General features: G+C 47.1%; 1 protein-coding gene across 2 annotated transcripts in view; it reads left to right on the forward strand.

The window, feature by feature from the left end:
* Rbpms (RNA binding protein, mRNA processing factor) overlaps positions 1-17,994 on the forward strand; it is a 140,923-nt gene that overhangs the window by 93,015 nt on the left and 29,914 nt on the right. For both annotated transcript variants that reach the window (XM_032919231.1, XM_032919232.1), the window contains exon 5: positions 6,801-6,951. In XM_032919231.1, coding sequence (XP_032775122.1) covers positions 6,801-6,951 — 151 coding nt within the window. The remainder of the gene's footprint in view (positions 1-6,800; positions 6,952-17,994) is intronic.

Genomic DNA, 17,994 nt, shown 5'->3' on the forward strand with positions numbered 1-17,994 from the left:
CCGCCAGGAACAGAGAGAGTTGGAGAGAGGATGAGTGTTGTGCCTTTTGAGCTAGAGCACAAGAAGGCGAAGGCCGGCCAGCAGCTGTGTGGAGGTGGCAGGGGTCCTCAGAAAGAGGAGAGGGCACAGGCTGTCTGAGCATCTTGCTTAAGATTTTGGTTGGTGTCCAAAGGAGATAAAAAGGTGGAAAGGGAACCTTCTTTTGAGTTAGAGTACAGAAAGGCTATCAGGCTTCATCGAATTGAGAATCTGTAAGCAACCACAGCGAGGGGAGGAGCTTCTGGAATGTGTGAGCACAATCCTACTCCACATATCCTCAGGTGCCTCGGTTTCCCGCCCTGTGGATTCCTGTCACATGATTTACAGGCCTATGTGAATGAATTCCTGAGGGCAGAGACTCCAGTATGTTTTATAACTCACCCAGATCAGAGATGGGAGCTCCTCGCGGTGCCTGGTAAATAGTGGTTTCCTGTATGGTTCAGGAATAACAACAGGAAAGGAGTTTAGTGTGGCCGCTCAGGTTGAGCATTCTGTGTGTGGGTTCCCCCGCCCCCTCGCCATCAGAAGCAGCATCTCTCTCTGGCCCAGACTGGCTTGGAGTCAGATCCTCTTGCCTTGGCTTCCAGGCCCTGGGATGCAGGGCGTGTGTCAGTGTGTGTTCTGTTTGCTTTCCTCACTGTGATAAATCGCTCAGGCATAACAACTCCGAGAGGAAAGGGTCTGTGCCATCACTGAAGGAATTCAGATCAGGAACTCAGAAACTCCTGGGGAACTCCGCCTGCTGGCCCGCTCGCTCACTGGATGAGAAGCTCTCGGTCTTTTGTTTTATTATTTTAAATGTTTTTTCTTTTTGTTTTTAAAGACATGGACTCCAGGTCTGGCTCATCTGCCTCAGTATAGAAACTTGGCTGGCCTTAAAATCACAGAGACCCTCCTGCTTCTACCTCCAAAAGCACTGAAACAAAAGGCGTGCACGCCCACGAGTGGGCGGACAGATCTATTAGTGTTGTGTGTGTGTGCGTGCACAGTGTCACAGAAGCCAGCAGGGAATACCGAGATACCCTGGGATTGGAGTGACAGTTTAGAGCCACCATAGAGAGAGATGCCGGAACTGAGCCCTGCTCCTAAGCCAGCTTTCTTGCTACTCAATTGCCCTCCACACTGAGCCCTGATATATTCAACCCCCGATCAAGATAATCTCTCACAGACAAGACCTCAGGCCAGTCTGACCTGAGCAATTCCTCAATCCAGTACCTCTCTTCACTGGAGAGTCTAGGTTATGTCAGGTTGACAGTAAAAACTAACTCACGGTACACTGCTCTTCTGGACATTCTGGATTTGTCTCAGTCTGCAAACAGTTGACTCCATGATGGCCACGCCTCCAAGTCCAGGTTCAGGTAGGTTGAGCCTGTGTGTCAGTGTCAGTGTGCATGGCTCATAAAGGGTAGTGTAAAACTGGAAGATTTTCCTGGGGTGAAAATTACCAGTTAGAAAGGGAAGGGCCGGGGTTGGGGATATACATAGGGGGGAGGGCGGTCCCCAAGCAAGTGCAAGGCCCTGGGTCCGGCCCCCACACCAAAAAAAAAAAAAAAAAAAAAAAAAAAAAAAAAAAAAAAAAAGGGAAGGGCCCAGGCTTGTTGGCATGCACCTTTAATCCCAGCACTCAGGAAGCAAAAAGTGTTTGTGAATTTGGGACCAGACTGGTCTACACAGTGAGTTCCCCAGAGAGCTACATAGTGAGACAGAAGAAACACAGAAAAGGGGCAGATCGATTACCAACCCAGCCTTCATCAGCCGTAGGAATCAGGAGTAAGCCTTCTGCTGATGTCAGGCTTGAGGAGAAACGGCGTTTCTCAAGCCTGATCGGTCCTTCCGAAGCGCTTAGAAACTAAGAAGAACTAGCCAGGCACGGTGGCTCTCAATGCCGGCCTGTACGCGCTTCGGAGGCTGGGCTAGGACCTCTCTGAGTTTGGGTTATAGAATGAGACACTTAAACTCAAAAAACAAAATTTTAGAAACTTTACACCAGAGGAAGTCTGGCAGCTGATCAAAGCTCCTGTCACCACCTCAGGGACTAGAATGACATCAAGTGCCTACTGGAACTGAGCTGTATGTAAACCAGAAATTTACACACATACAATAAAGTTGAATCGAGGGACAGTTTACAAAACAAATGGCCAGTACTCTCCAAATGTCAAGGAGACTGAGCAGGTGACAGGTTAATACCCCATATAATTCTGAGTTAGAATCTGGATCAAAACACAGTTTTCGGAAGTGTCAACTCAATAAAGTTAAAATACTACTTTAAAAAGCTTGGTAAAAACTGTGCATAGAGGCCTAAGAGGAGAGCTGAGGTGAAGTGTGGTAATAGGCCAGCCTCAGGGACCTGTATGCAGGCACCAGGGAGTCTTACTACAAACCTATTCTCGAGTTATTTTTCAATAATTTAAAAAACACAGATAGGGAGGCAGGTAGGAGGGCAGGCCATGACACGTGTGGCGGTCAGAAAATAACTTTGCAGAAGTCAGTTCTGTTTCCGATTTTACATGGGTTCCAGAGGTGGAACTTAGGTTGTCGATCTTACACAGCAAACACCTTTATCCACCAAGGTAAGCGGAAAGCTCCAACTGACTGTTGTGTCCCTACTGTGGCCCTGTTCTAGGCTCTGTAGCCCCCTTAAGGGGGCTTCATGCTGATTCTGATGTGATCTCTTTAAAAAGAATTTATTTAGTGTTTACCACAATAGGCACATATGTGGAGGTCAGAGGGCAAAAGGTGAGAGGAGAAAACCTCTCTCTACCAGGTGTGTTGGCAGCCAGCAACCTCACTGATTATGTGATTCACGGTCATCACACCGGCTTCATCTCCTTCTCTTTCTGAAGAGAACTGCTGGATGTATAAATTTAACGATTATAACCGTCAACTGAGGTTCATGAGGATCCACACGACGAGGCTATGTGTGACTCTCCCCTTTCTTAAAACAGCAAAAGCCTAATATAGCCCTTGGATGTCTTTAAGACGGTCTATGTCTGCTACTGTTGCCTTGTTCTTGCTGTATTTTCTCTCTTTCTGTACTTGATTCCACTGCCCCTGAAACTCAGTGCTGGGGACTGGTAGACCCCCTTAATCATGGAACTATTTACTAAGTGCCTTGGGCTAGTTGTCAGACACAGAATTGAAGCACTCTGTTTACCCCACCACATAACACTTTCCCTGGCCTTGGGGTGAGAATCTAATGAACACCTGCTCCCAAGAGGCAAGGTGACCACTCTGGCCGCCTTCTGCATGTATCAAGGCTTCAGTCCCAGACAGAAAGGATTATTTACTCATTTAGGGGAACCTCTATCCCTTACGAAATCAGCTATGGTCAGAGAAGCAAGGGCACTGGGAATAGACATTGGTTCCCCGGTGCCCATTCTAGAGAAGGACCACTGAGCTGCCCTCCCAACCAGCTGCTCTTACTCTGATCACTTCCTGTCTTACTGCTGACTGCCGTGAATCACATAACCGCTGCATTGGTGGCATCAGCATTACCCAGCAGTCTTGGGAAATAGGATTTCATCTTTGAATTTCTGCATCAAAAATCACAGTGACCTGGCCTGCAACCAAAGCAAGTCCCCACGCGATCTTGTGAGGACCTCAGCCACACAGGAACTGCAGAGCCCCCCCAGTGTCTGGACACCCCTGTACGAGCTCACCGTTGCTCATGGCCACTCCCACCGCCACTTTGTGACTCTGCCCCTGGTGAACACGGCCTTGGATCTTCCACAGCTCTTTCCCTCACTCTCCCAGGCACTTGCCTCATCTGGATCTGCCCTTGTGCTCTCTGATGCATCACATGTCCCCATAGTAGTTGGTTTGGGTGGCTTGTAAATAATAACAGTAAATAACAATTTCTTTATTTTAATAATTAATACTGATCGTTAGAAAGTATCTTTTTTGGCCCATGTTTGGCCATTTCCATTTTCAAGAGAGTTTTGAGACGTTATAATTGAGTTTTGATAAATTATTAGCTGGACAGTCAGAAGTTGATTTTGAGTAGCAGAGTCTCCCTGGTTTTCTGTTTGTTGTTTGGTTTGTTTGTTTGTCTTGGTTTTTTTAAACTTGAAAAATATTCTCACTCTGACAGCACTTAATACCGAGTTACTCTAGCCAGAGATGAGTCCTATTAACCTTTAATGAGAAGCACCAGGTGTTTGTCCCCCGCCGTGTGCTGTCTGTCTCCTTTTCCTTCTCCCTCTCTCGTGCATGTCGTCCCTCCCCGAGGCTCATCATCCTGTTACCATTTAAGATGTTTGGGACTTGGCTAATCCCTGTGGATGGAAACTTAGTGGAGCAGGATATTGATTGCCAAATATGGTATTGCTGCAAAAGATGCTGACGGAATGTGGCTTGTATTCTGAGCCTCTGGCCGCCCAATAAGCTGCCAAACAAATTAGGTCATTTTAACTTCTGAGCTTTCTTGTTTTGTTTTGTTTTTGTTAATAAGATGCTGGAACTTTGATTTGGAACATGATGTTGATGTTATTTTAGCTCAAACCAGAGAAGGGTCTGAGGAGGGGGCAGGGAGGAGGGAGGCTCAGTCCAGCAAGTTTTAGGTTGGTTGTGTAAGAAGCAAGCACACTGACAGTCTTGGTGGGTTCCAGAAAATCCATAGGCGAGCTGAAGGGAGAATTCAAATGCTCAGCCCCCAAAGCCTAAGGCTAGCCGCCATAGGGACCATGGACAGGATTCAGGGTGCTTGCCATCTCTCCTTGGATTGATAGAGGCTCAGAACTAAAAGATGCTTCCAGAGAAGGTTAGTGGTTAGTGTAGGAGAGAACTCTCTGCTGCTTCTGTGTCTGACATTCTCTGGTGTCAATGCTCAGGGCCTCCTGGAGGAAGCACAGTTACCTCTCAGCAAAGACACTCCATAGGTCCGTGTTCCAGACTGCTTGGTTGTGAGGGTGACGTTACTGGTTTTTCTGTCTTGTTTTCCTTCAGCACAGGGTCTTACTCTGTGGCCCATGATATCCTGGAACTCATGGTAACTCTCTTGCCTCTGCTTCCTCCCATGTGCTAAGACTCCTGGTGTGAGCTGGTGACAAGAGGTGTGGTGGGAGGAAGCGGGTCTCAGTTGTGTGTTGGCGGAAGCGAATGCTGCTCCAGACGACAGCCTTGTCTCCTGGTGTCTGATCTGGGAATACAGTCAGATGGTTTACTTATTAAGGGCCCCAAAGGTTGTGTGTGTGTGTGTGTGTGTGTGTGTGTGTGTGTGTGTGTGTGTGTGTGTGTGTGTGTGTGTATTTATAATATATAAAATATATATTTATATATTTCACAAACCTGGTACTTCTCTTTTTGACCTCTGCTGGTTAGATCTATGTAGATGTGATGTTCACTGCCCCTCGAAGTGTTATCTAGCCTTAATGGTCATATTCCCCGAAAATAACTAAGTCAGGAATAAGTTCTTCATGCTCCTCCAGGGTATCTCTGTGTCAGAGCTGTGGTTTGCCTACAGTCTGGGTTCCTATGACTGGTTCTTCCTTGTGTCTTTGGAACTGAACCTATGACGTTCAGAGCCATTCATTCTGGTCCACAGAGCCAAGAGATTCGTATTAGTTTCCTGTAAAAACACTCCTGACTTTTCTTTAAATGAAAAAAAGGTGGGGGATCACATACAGGAAATTCTCAAGATAAATTAAAAGAAAGGAAGGGTTGTGGGGGACAGTAAGGGCCACGTAAATGAAAAGTGTGTATTCTGAGAATAATTCACTTTTAGGACTGAGACAAACGTGGGATCAGAATCTGGTGTGTCTTTTTGACACCGTTGGTCGTACCCAGAATTCCTGGCAGTGAATGGTTTTCATTAGATTGTTAGTTTTGCCTGGTCATGGAGACATTCTTGAGTGAGGAGGTCCTGCAACCCACTTGATGTGTAAATCTTGCAGTATAGAGTGCTTGGGATCTGCTTTATTAAAACATGGTCTTTGTTGGTTTTTTTCTTGGGGGATGGGGGTTTCTCTTGTAGCCCTGGCTGTCCTGGAACTCACTCTGCAGACCAGGCGGGCCTCAAACTCAAGAGAAGCATCTGCCTCTGCCTTCCTGACTGGTGTTGAAGGCGAGCACTGCCGTGCTTGCCGAAATCCTCTATCGATTTTTAAAGGTGATGGGGATGAGCACCTGAACTTCATCGCAGGCTGTGGAGTCTTTTGTTTGCTCACTATTTATGAAAGCCAACCGTAAAAGTAGTTAGGATTCCACTGCTTTTAGCCTAGCAAATTCATGAAGTAACAGAATCAAATGATAAGTTACATTTAAATACTGTAGCCATTGAATTCCTCTGTTGCGGGTATGCGTGGCCTCCCATTGCCTTTGTAAATCTGAACTGGAGACAGAGTGTCTTTTTTCTACTTGCGGGAGCTACACGGAAGACTTTGACTGTTTCGTTCTGAGTGCAGCCTGCTCAGGATTGCAGGTGGCATCCTCCCTTGTCACTCTCTGGATCACAGTTTTCCGTGATGTGCACTGACAGCAGCCGCCAGTCAGTGTCTTTAAGTTCACAACTGACAAGTTGAACTTGGCAGTCCACATTCTAAAAGTCAAACTAGAGAACGGTCAGGAGGAACAGGGATGTTTGAGTGTCCACGTACCTGAAGATTCAGTGGCCAAGCCACATTGTACTGTGAGCTTTGCATGTTCTGTGTAAATACTGAGGATGAGAGCCCTCGCCAGCCCTGTTCCCCGATAGGTCAGAGTTTACGTGTTAACCTTGTCACCATTCTGGTTTACATCTTCCCTTTGTTCTTTTTTTTCCAAAGGGCATCCGCTTCGATCCTGAAATCCCGCAAACACTACGACTAGAGTTTGCTAAGGCAAACACGAAGATGGCCAAGAACAAACTCGTAGGGACTCCAAACCCCAGTACTCCTCTGCCCAACACTGTACCTCAGTTCATTGCCAGGGAGCCATGTAAGTTGATCTACTCCTCATTTTGAAATCAGCAACAGCAAAGGACCGTTACGAGGTGCTCGTGAGATAACACCGTGGAATGCCAAGCTGGTTCTTGTTTTCCATGGTGGCAAAGAAATGGCCTGTTCCTCCCGTCTAAATCCTGAGGGCTCTCTTGTTGGTGGTTGGCCATCGTAAAACGATGGTCCAGCTTGAGCAAAACTGTGCCTTCCAGATTTTCGTTCTCTGGGTTTGCTTGACATGCCGTTGGCCGCTGTGAGTGTGCCTGTAACTGTCTTCCCTGTCCTCGTTCTTGGGAGGAGTGGCTGGGTTATTGCATTCACTTTACAGTGACATCAGTTCTTTGGCTTTGGAAAAATATTAAAAATAAAAGGAGCAGATGTTTGGGAGCAAGTAGTCTTGTGTTGAGAACCGTAGGGCGAGTAATGGACGCACGGACAGGGTTTGTAGCCTCGAGCAGTCAGTTCCAGCATTCTAAGACCAGCGAAACTTTAGAGAACCTAGGTTTTCTGTTTTCAATTATTTAAGGACACTGGCTAATTGTCGAACAAGTTTTTTTTTTTTTTTTTTTTTTTTTTTTTGGGGCCTCCCATGGCCAAGCTTTTGCCTTTAACCATGGAGACAATGACTTCTTTGGTGAATAACTTCAGAGGGCTGACTTCATTTTCTCAGTTAAGCTCTATCAGGGGCAGAGCTGAGGCATGAGATGGGCTTTAATTTTCCCTTTCATTACAGAGCCATATGTGATTTAATATGGCAGGACACTCGTAGACGTCCAGGTTACGCACAGTTATCTGGAATGTTCTGTCTCATGGTTCTTGATCTTCTTGCCAAAGCACGAAGTCCTGACCCTTCCCTGGCCGTACCCTTCTCTGGGGTAGTTAAAAGGCACGTGGCTTCCTTGCCCGCCCCGTGTCATACGCGTGTCAAATTCAATCAGATCCTCCTGAAAGCTAATTATCTGGAGCCCAGTCAGCTTAAGAAAGCTGGTGCTGGCAGGGAGACAGGAGATAAGAGCTTTGTCCCTACTACTGCCAAACACAAAGGTTTTAATGGAGTCAGAAAAGAAAGTCATGGCAGGGGCGGGGAAGGGGGGCGCGCTGTGCTCTTTTGTGTCTTAGAGAAGTTTGACTGCTTAGGAAGGGACTCTAAGTAGAACTGCATCTGAGATTGTAAGGCATGGCTCACAGAATTCATCCTGACCCGGTTAGGCCAGTGCTTTCTGAGACATAATATTCTATTTACAAACAAATATTTATTGGCAGAAGTGGATGAGTACGTTGAGATTTGAATTTGGCTGTCTGGAAGCAGGTACACCTATCTTTATGTCTGGAAGCTTTCTTTCTTGACAGGGCATTTACAAAAGACTCCTTTTAGGGTGCTTTGGATGTGTGTGTGTGTGTGTGTGTGTGTGTGTGTGTGTGTGTGTAAGTCTGCCTGCCTTGGATCTCGTCACGTGACTGTGATTAATTCAAACAGGAAGTGTCGCCCTGGTGATAGATCAGACCTTCAGCCTTTCATATCTATGCTGGCCGCTTTTCTTAGAATTCAAACCTGCGCAGCCCGTGCCTAGTGACGAGAGAGACAGCCTGCTTACAGAGGATGGTAGAAGCTGGGGGATGGGGGGGGCGGGGCTAACCATCCTCGGCCCCTGAGTGTGTGTCGGCAGAGCTCAGCTGTCTGGCCACACTGGTCAATTTCTTTGCATGGCAATAGAACAGAAGTCCGAAGTGGTCAGATAGTCTCCCTGGCACAAACAGACGGCTGGGCAGATCCTGGCAAAACAAACGTAAAGCTGGGTATGGTGGTGCACACCTGTAATCCCAGCTCAGGGTGGCAAGCGCTGGGGAGTGGCGAGATGCGGCAGGAGGTAGCAAGAAGTTTGAGGTCGGCCTGAGCTACATAGTAGGTGTTGGGATCCCCCCCACAAAAACAGATCTGTCCCCAAAACTATCCAGAAAGCCATTTGAGGGGGAGGGGGAATAATAGTGTTTTCTTGAGAAAATTAAAGTAGGCAGGCCTTTTCTTTATATAGCTCCTTTTTACGCCAGAGGCCCTGACGAACAGCCCTTCACTGTGACTCAGCTGACCTTGCCATCCACCGGCGGTCCCTCTGGGAGCTGTGACTTTCCATAGCCCATACAGCATAACTGTTTTCTGAGAATCATATCCCAGGCTGAATGCCTGAGTGGGTGCGGCCTGGCTGGTCCAGTTGCATTGTGCAGTCGGTCTGTTTAACCACCTGTCAGGAGGGGCTCACAGTTAGTTCTGGGGCTGGAAAAGCTGAGGAACCGACGTGAAGGCTGTCCATGTCCTCACATGGGAAGTTCTCTGCCGTCCTCTGACTCGACCGTACAACCAACAACTGCTCTCAGTTCTCCACTGATACCTGCTGAACTGAAACGGGGAGTCAGCGTGCACTGCATCCTGGGAAAGAAGGAAGCTGTGGCTGCTGCCCACCGGAGCCATTAATCCAAGAAGTCATGGCAGTCGCAGTGGCTAGGGAGTCTGGGCCCCATTGTGAAGGACATGAGGGAGGCGCTGCATTAGTCTAATGGCATCTGACTCCTTCCTTTGTCTGCTGACCACACAGAGGCCAGGAACCAGATTCACTGTCTGCGTGAGGGTGGTGGTGGCCTTGGCTGTGGCAGCTGTTGACACGTTTAGCGACCTTCACAAAAACGTTTTAAGTTTTCCGTGCTCCTGTTCCCTGGACTATAAAATGAAAATTACGTTTCAGTCACATGATCGTCGTGAGCGCTAACAAAGCCATGTCCCAGGATCACCCGTTTAGGATTAGGAAGACGTAAATGTCCGTGGCGTGGCAGGTGAATGTACGATGCAGCCCAGTTTTATTTTTACAGAGCCTGTGGGTCGCCATTCTTCCCCATTAGTTGGTGGCTCATGTTGAGGAGAGGGTGACGGTACAATTCCAGAAACTAGTATGTCTTCCTTCCTAACTGATTTTGGGGGTTGTGAGGGCATCCTGAAGGGACTCGATGTGTACCCCTGGGTAGCCTGGAACTCCAGAGAAGGTTTAGCCAGCTTTGAACTTGAGGCCGTTTTCCTGCTCGTCTACCTCTCAGTCCTGTTTATAGCTGTGTGTGTGTGTGCCCAGATTAACTGTATTTTCACGAATGAGATCAATTGTTTGAAGTTCGTACTCCTTGCAGCCGTCGTTGTCTAATGTTTTGTGGTAGTGTTGAGATTTTGTTTGCTTGCCTGCTTGTTTTCACAATACCAAGAATAACACTGAGGTTCCCAGGCTAGCTAGGCAAATACTCTGCCTCTGATTTACATCCCCAGCCTTCTCTCTGCAGGATCCCTCTGTATAACCTTGGCTGTTCTGGAAGACAGGTTCGCCCTGTAGACCAGACTGGCTTTGAACTCAGATCCACCTGCCTCTGCCTCCCAAGTGCTGGGATTAAAGGCGGGTGGTTAACACCACCCAGAAAAATCTTTAGAAGAGGTGATTTGAGTTCAAATGAGACCCAAAGTTAGGTGGGTGGAACCCCATCCAATACGACCATTATCCTTAGGGAGGGAGGGAGGGAAGAAGGGAAGGAGGGTGGGTGAGTTCTGTGGCATAAAGAGAGAGGCCCCTAAGTACACATGGGAAATGGTAGCCCTCTGGGTGAAGGAGGGGCCCCAGGAGATTCAAGCCTGCCTGGCCTTGGCCTTGGCCTTGGCCTTGGCCTTGGCCTTGGTTGACCAAAAGCCTGTGTGACAGATAGATGATTGTTTACACAGTTTATGGATGTCTGTCAGGCCAGCCCTGACAGACCAGCATGTTGGGATGGATTGAAGACCATGACCCCTTTGGTCTAACCGTCTCACCGTCATCCTGTGTTTGCTTTCTCAGGGGTCATAGAGCGAATCTGGTTAGTCACCCACAGGCTTACCGATGTATGTGAGATGTTTGAAAGTGGCGGTCCTCTCTGTGTGTGTTTGTGTGTGTGTGTGTGTGTGAGAATATGTGTGTTACGTGCCTTTGCTTGTCAAAGTCACGGCTCCTGCAGTTGTCTGCATTTGGACACTCAATATCGAGCAGCCAGATTATTGCTCGTGGAATTTTTTTTTTAAACTGGATTTGCTTTTATGTTTTTTTTAAGTCTTCTCATAATTGCTTACTGCCAGCAAAATGTTGAAGCTGCACAGTAAGAAGCCGGTAAAAGTGTGTGCGCGTGCATGCGTGTGTCACGTGTGTGCACATGCCAGTGGATGCCAGGGAAAGGTGTCAGATCCCCTGGAAGTGCCGGTGGTTTTCATGCAGCTTGTGAGAGCTGGAGACGGAATTCAGGCTCTGGAAGGCAGTAAGGGCTCTTAACTGCTGAGCCATCTTCCTAGTAACCTCCCCCGAGGATGTGCAGCCTGCGTGCACTTCAGCATATCCCAGTATTTAGGAAGTATAACTCTAGTCACACTACCGTCGTGCATAGGGAATTGAATTGAATAAATGCTTTTGATTTAGACTGTCTGCAGCATGCCATAGATTGCCGTGATCCTAAAGGCAGAGGCAGCCAACACCTAATGGGGTCTTTGTTTGCTCAAATTAAACTGACCTCTTTTTCCATTCTTTATTTAAAGACAAGTTGGCCTTACCTCATTATGTGCCTGAATCAGTGACCTTGAACTCCTGGTCTTCCTCCACCTCCCAATGCTGAGGTAACCAGGTGTTCATCACAGCCATGGCCACGTTTCTTGTAGTTCTGGGCACTGAATCTTTCTGCCTCTTGGGGGCCATCCCTGGCCCTCAGTTGAGCCTTGAGCAGATTATCAACAGACTCTGTAGTGATCCTTCTTCTGGAGTTCCAACCCTAGGGGTTTATGGTTCTGTGGGATCTATACTGGGACTGAGTGTATGTGTGAGGCCCGTAGTTTCTCACAGAAACCTATAGTTTGCTAACCATAACGGCCAGGCCAGTAATCCTTGAGGATCTCCTGACTCTACTCCCCAACGCTGGATTACCAGCAGGGTCCTCCTTGCCTGGCTTTCTGTGTGGATGCTGAAACCTGAATTCCGGTCTTTATGCCTTTGGGCTAAGCATTTTACGGACCACGCTATGTCCCCTGGCCTTTACCTCTGAACTGTTAGGCACACAGCTGTATTTGGGAGTGTCAGTAGGCCAAGGAATTGAACAGCCTTCACCCTTCTAGCTTCCCTCTGTCCTTGCAGCCTCCAAAGCCTGCAACTGGAGTTTCCCATTCACCCAGCACTGTTTAAGCTTCACACCTCAAGGGATCCCATGAAAGTTTGGGTCTGTGAAGTCCATAATGGGGGTGGGAGGACTGGGGATTGAGCCTCCATCTCTGAAGCCCAACATGACCACAAAACAACTCTGTGCTTGTCTTCCTGAGCAGCAACCCAGCATGCCTTTGCAGTCTCTGTAGACATTTGTCTGTCCAGATGTTTGTCCTGACAGTGTGCTGGGTGCAGTGCCAGTGCTGCGAGGTGCTGGGAACCCTGCTCTCCATAAGCGCGACCTTTTGGGAAGGTGGGAACAGGGCAGGAGGATCAAGTGGGCAGGAGACAGGAAGCGGGAAGCAAAAATGCTGACTCGCAGGTTTGCAGTGCCGAGAGCAGAACCCTGAGCCCGGAAGCAGCTCCTTTAGGGGCCGTGTGAACTCTGCAGAACCTAAACTTCATTGGTCTGGTGGTAAAAGTTTCAAGTGTCTCCTGACGATCTCTGTCGAGTGTGCATGTATGTGCGTGGTTTATTCACGTGTGCAAACTTTTGTGCAGGTGAATGTGGAGGACAGGAGTTCCTTCTCTGTCACTGGCCACCTTATTCTTGCAAAGCAGGGTCTGACTGAACCTGTAGCTCAGTGATTGGCTACACGAGCTGGGCAGTAAACCTGAGGAGCTTCCTGACTCCAACCCCTCCCCTCACGTGCGGGAGTACAGGAGACCGCAGTCACTCTGCAGATGACTGTTTTAAATGGGTGCTGGGGGTAATTAAGTACCTGAGTGGTTTTTCTTTTGGTAGCTACTTTACCAACTGACCTGTTTCTCCAGCTCTCAGGATTGAAAACAAGAACCCAGGCCCAGAAAAGTCTTTAGTTTTGATGTGTGTACTTGACTTTTGCCACTGCTGCGAGGAAATTCCTGACAAACAGAGCTATTTTGTCTTATGGTTCGGGAGACACAGTGGTCCCAGCCACTAAGGAAGTGAGCAGTGATGTTGTATCTGCAGTCAAAGAAATTAACAGTAATAATAACTTCTCACCATCCAGAAGTACTCGGCTCACATCTGTGTATCCTACGGCATAACATGTATAAAATAGCAGCCCTGGTGTGTTGTTTGGTTGGAATTATAAGACTCAGCTGTGTTTCACTTGTCCAACCACTATCCCCAGAGCAGAACCTTTAAGGTTTGAGTTGGGAAAGGGGTGGGTTCCAGCTGACGGGCAGAGGCCAAGTGGGGACAGTAAGATGCTCATCCTCCCTCCAACGCTTTGGGAAATGCTGCCTTGGAAAGACAGGGGCAAGAACAGAAGGGCTATATGTATTACATTGTTAAATATCTTAGATATATAATGTATAGAGGAGGAACATATTAATAAGAAACCTTGGCTCCTTCACTGTCCCCTTGACGTGACCTGGAATACCCCAGGGCCAGCCACTCCTGAGGGGGATGATAGGACACACATCTTTATTTATCTTACCCCAACTGGTTTTGATGGGTAAGGATCTAAACGTAAGCTGGGCATGGCGGAGAGGGGGGCTTCAGTGCACTAGAGGCCAAGGCAGGAAAACTGACTGACTTGAAGGCTAGGTTGGGCAACATTATGAGGTGTTCTTCACCCCCATCCCACCCCAAAACAAACCAAAAGAGGGCTGAAAGGAAACTGTAATAGGTGGTCAGAAATAACAGGAAACAGGGAAGAGACATGTTGGTGCGTGTACTGAGAAGTGGAAGCCAAGGTTGCAGATGTTCAGGCCAGCCTGGTGCCCAGGAGGTCCTGATTTAACCCCACCTCCCCCTAAACCCCCACAAGTCAGCTGGGGGACAGAGGTCTCAGGGACACTACTCCAGCCTGTAATGAGAGAGGTGGCTCTCGGCTTTTCTCTTTGAGCGTCCTGTCATGGGACTCAGGCCTTGGGGAATCTGTCCTTGAACCTGGTGAGTTCACGACAGTCACAGCAACATGACACTGGTCAGCACCCCCTTGCCCATTCCCTGAATGACCTCCTCTAGGAGGTATAGTCCCAAGAGGCCACAGGACTGCCACTGGAGATACACCAGGTACCCAGGTCCTGGAAGGCGAGGATAACCAGTTCAGCCAGCCCAGCCCAAAAGATGCCAGGACAAACTGCTGTAAGGAGGATCCATCTTTAGCCGAGCCATTCTCTCTTACTCACCTTCTGCCCTGTAATGATAACCTGAGAAAATCCGACTTACAAAGAAGAGAGGTTTATTTTGGCACGCGATTTTGAGCTGTGATTGGTTCGGGCCTCTTGCCTATGGCACATGCTCGTATAGCATCAACAGGTAGCCAAAGAAAACACCCATTTATCACCAAGAAGCCAAGAAAGAAAGGGCATGCTCTTGGTGACCCCAAGACCCCATGAGGTCAGACCAGAAGTTTCCACTGTGTACACAGAGCCTGTGAAATGGCCTCTGGGGGACATTGAAGACCCAACTCTAGTGCCCAACATTGTCCACCTCCACCGCCCATCTGTCTTCAAACCTAGGAATACCTGTAGTGGTCGGTGTTTATGGTTTTAATAATTTAATGACATTATGAGGCGATCAGTTTGGTGATACTGTATTTAACTATGGACACAGCTTTTTTTCAAATGGGAAATAAATTGTTACACAGCTGACCTTGAATTCCTGATCATTCTGCCTTCTCTTTCCTCCCAGATCTCAGGGCTGGCTTAGTATCTGTTTCACCATCAGAGCCTAGCTCTGTTACAAACAAGTTCTCCTTCAGAACCCAGGAACTGGAGTGTCTTTCTTCCTAAACACCTCTCTTCACCCCAACACTAAAATCTGTGTGAAAATCTCAATAGGTCTAGCCCATCGTTTTTAAAATAATAGACTTTGTAATCCAGGCAATTTTCCCCATCCGTGCTTTGTAGACTAAGCTTATTGGTGACAGTTTTTCTAGAAGCACTGAGCATACAGGATTGATTCAGAAGAAGCAGGTAGGGCTGGAGAGATGGCTCAGGGGTTAAGAGCACTGTCTGCTCTTCCAGGGGTCCTGAGTTCAATTCCCAGCAACCACATGGTGGCTCACAACCATCTGATGCCCTCTTTTGGTGTGTCTGACAACAGCTACAGTGTGCTTATATATAATAAATTAAAAAAAAATAAAAAAAAACTTAAAAAAAAAGGAGTAATTGTTTTTAAAAAAAAGAAGAAGCAGGTAGCATTTATTTAATTAGACTTGTTTAGGGCAGGGTCTCATGTAACGCAGGCTGTCCTGGACCTTCCAAGTATTGTGACTGCAGGTCTGTGCTCCACTCTCTGGTGCGGGCTACAGTTGTTTGTTAGGTGTTAAACTGTGTTGCTAACCACCTTAGGTGTTACTGTGTTGCTAACCACTCTTACAAATTTCTGTTTGTTCTTGCCTTCCATTCTGTGGTCCTCAAATAAACAGCAGCTGCGGCTTGCACAGAACAGCAGTTCTCAGTGCGGTCCTCCAACCTTTAGGTGGTCTCTGAAGTCTTCTCTCCCTTTCTTGTTCTTCACTCCCGCTGAGCTCCAATGGCTGCAGCCCTCAGTTTAGCTCTTCTCCTGAGAGTAGTTTCTCTTCTCCACTGGACAGTGGTGGACCTAGTTACTGGCCTTTTTATACAAGATTTGCCAGCTAAAATTATATTCTTTACACTTTTACTATTAAAAAAAATAAAATTTTATCTAATAATGTCCTTGATGAGGAGGTAGAAGAAAGTAACTGAGTAGCAGGTCACTTGACTGGAGTCAGTGAGACCCTTGGTTGGCTCCCCAGCACTATAAAAAAAAAATGCACACATCCATCTGTCAAGTTTGTAAGTGCACTAGTGAATCCTCCGAGGGTGGGTGTGTGTGTCTCTGTGTTTCTGTGTGTCTGTGTGTGTCAATAAAAACTGGTTCTTTCGAGGTTTTAAGTAGACATGGGTGTTTTCTCCTTTTCCTTTTTTTTTTCTTTTAAAGCTTTATTTATGTATCTGAGTACATTGCTGTCTTCAGACACACCAGAAGAGGGCATCAGATCCCACTACAGATGGTTGTGAGCCACCATGTGGTTGCTGGGAATTGAACTCAGGACCCCTGGAAGAGCAGTCAGTGCTCCTAACCGATGAGCCATCTCCCCAGCCCAGTTGCTCTCCTTTGTAATGCGACTTTAATGGAAACCGATAGACTGGCTCTTCACTCAGGAAGATTTGGCAGTCAGGTTTTCTTACAAATATGCAAAACTGTCATTTTAAAGAAAATAACTTATGACCAAAAATTTAGAAGTAGAAATTAGACACTAAAGTTTTAATTAATTGAAAATTTAGTTTAGTAACTTCCCTTCTACCATGAGTTCCAGCTTCCCTACACAGAACTATGAAGCTAATGGATTTTTTTTTTTTTTTTTTTTTTGCACGGTGGAATGAGTCAACATTTGGAAGAGCTACATAACTCAACCAGTATTTTTCCAATGGCATGATTTATTACAAAGTTGGATGTGGAAGAAAATCCTAAAAGTAACAATTGTTTTTTATGTAACAGAATATGAAATTCATTCATTGTAATGTTTTTTAGGTCCCATGATGCAACTACTTGTCCAATCTAAAGGGGGAGGGTAACAAGAGAGGGTGATGGGCCCCCTCCCCTCCCGGAGGACACACACGTAAGGTGTTCTCATGTGTGGAGTCTGTATTTGACTATCTGTGACATCAAGTAGAAAGGGTCTTGGAGGGAGGGGGGAGAGGATTCCGGCAGGATTGTGCAGAAAGGGTCAGATGGTGAGGAATAAACTTGAGCAAAGTGCCTTGGAATAAATGTAGTAAAATTTATATTAGATGAGGCTGGAGAGATGGCTCAGTGGTTAAGAGCACTGGCTGCTCTTCCAGAGGTCCTGAGTTCAGTTCCTAGCACCCATATGACAGCTCACGGTTGTGTGTAACTCCAGAGTCAGAAACCCTCACACAGACATGCATGCAGGCTATAATATACACCAATACATAGCACATAAGTAAGCAATGAAAATGTCTTAAACATGAATATTGAAGACCATTATTTCATTCACTGGCTTAGAATAATTACTTTTTTTTTTTCTTTTTTTCTTTTTTTCTTTTTTTCGGAGCTGGGTACCGAACCCAGGGCCTTGCGTTTGCTAGGCAAGCGCTCTACCACTGAGCTAAATCCCCAACCCCTGAATAATTACTTTTTAAAAAGAAATGTTCTTTGTCACAGTTTGTTGTGATATCAGAAGGTCACAGCTCTGATGTCACAGATCGTCCCGCTTGCTCTGCAGGCCATACTTTAGTCATGCCCTAGAAGCAGAACAGTGTGTTGAGATGGATTTAATTAGAAGCAGATGTGAGGCTCTAATTGTCTTCTAGTAAACCAGATACTAAAGAGATTTGCACGAATACAGAACTAAAGCCTTGTCTTGGAATGTGATGCCCTGCCCACCCCCACCCCCTTTTATATTAATGGCTTTTCTAACTGGATAAATTCTGTTTAGTGTGCTCAGCAGAGCTGGCGTTAGTTGACGATCTCACTCTTACAGACTCCTTGGAGCGTTGATTGTCCCCCCCTGAATGTCATCGCTGTTGGGTTGTCCTCTCTCCCAAATCCTTTCCTAAGACCTTCTGCCTCCAGACAAGTTGGGCACAGGGCACAGAAGGTTCTGAGCCAGTCTAGGAGAAAACAGACAAGTGATGTCTAGCTTACCTGAGCCCTCGACTCAGCCCGGAATGGGCAGGAGGATCGGAATCTCTGGGTCATCCTGGGCTACTTTGTAACGTTAACATCTGTTCTGGTTGGGTGGCCTGGGGAATCTGCACAAGGGAGTGTGGCAGCAACAGAGACTGGAAGGACCTGGGCTCTGCAAGCTTTTTGC

This window comes from Rattus rattus, chromosome 13 (assembly GCF_011064425.1).
Source record: "Rattus rattus isolate New Zealand chromosome 13, Rrattus_CSIRO_v1, whole genome shotgun sequence".
Classification (NCBI taxonomy): Eukaryota; Metazoa; Chordata; class Mammalia; order Rodentia; family Muridae; genus Rattus; species Rattus rattus.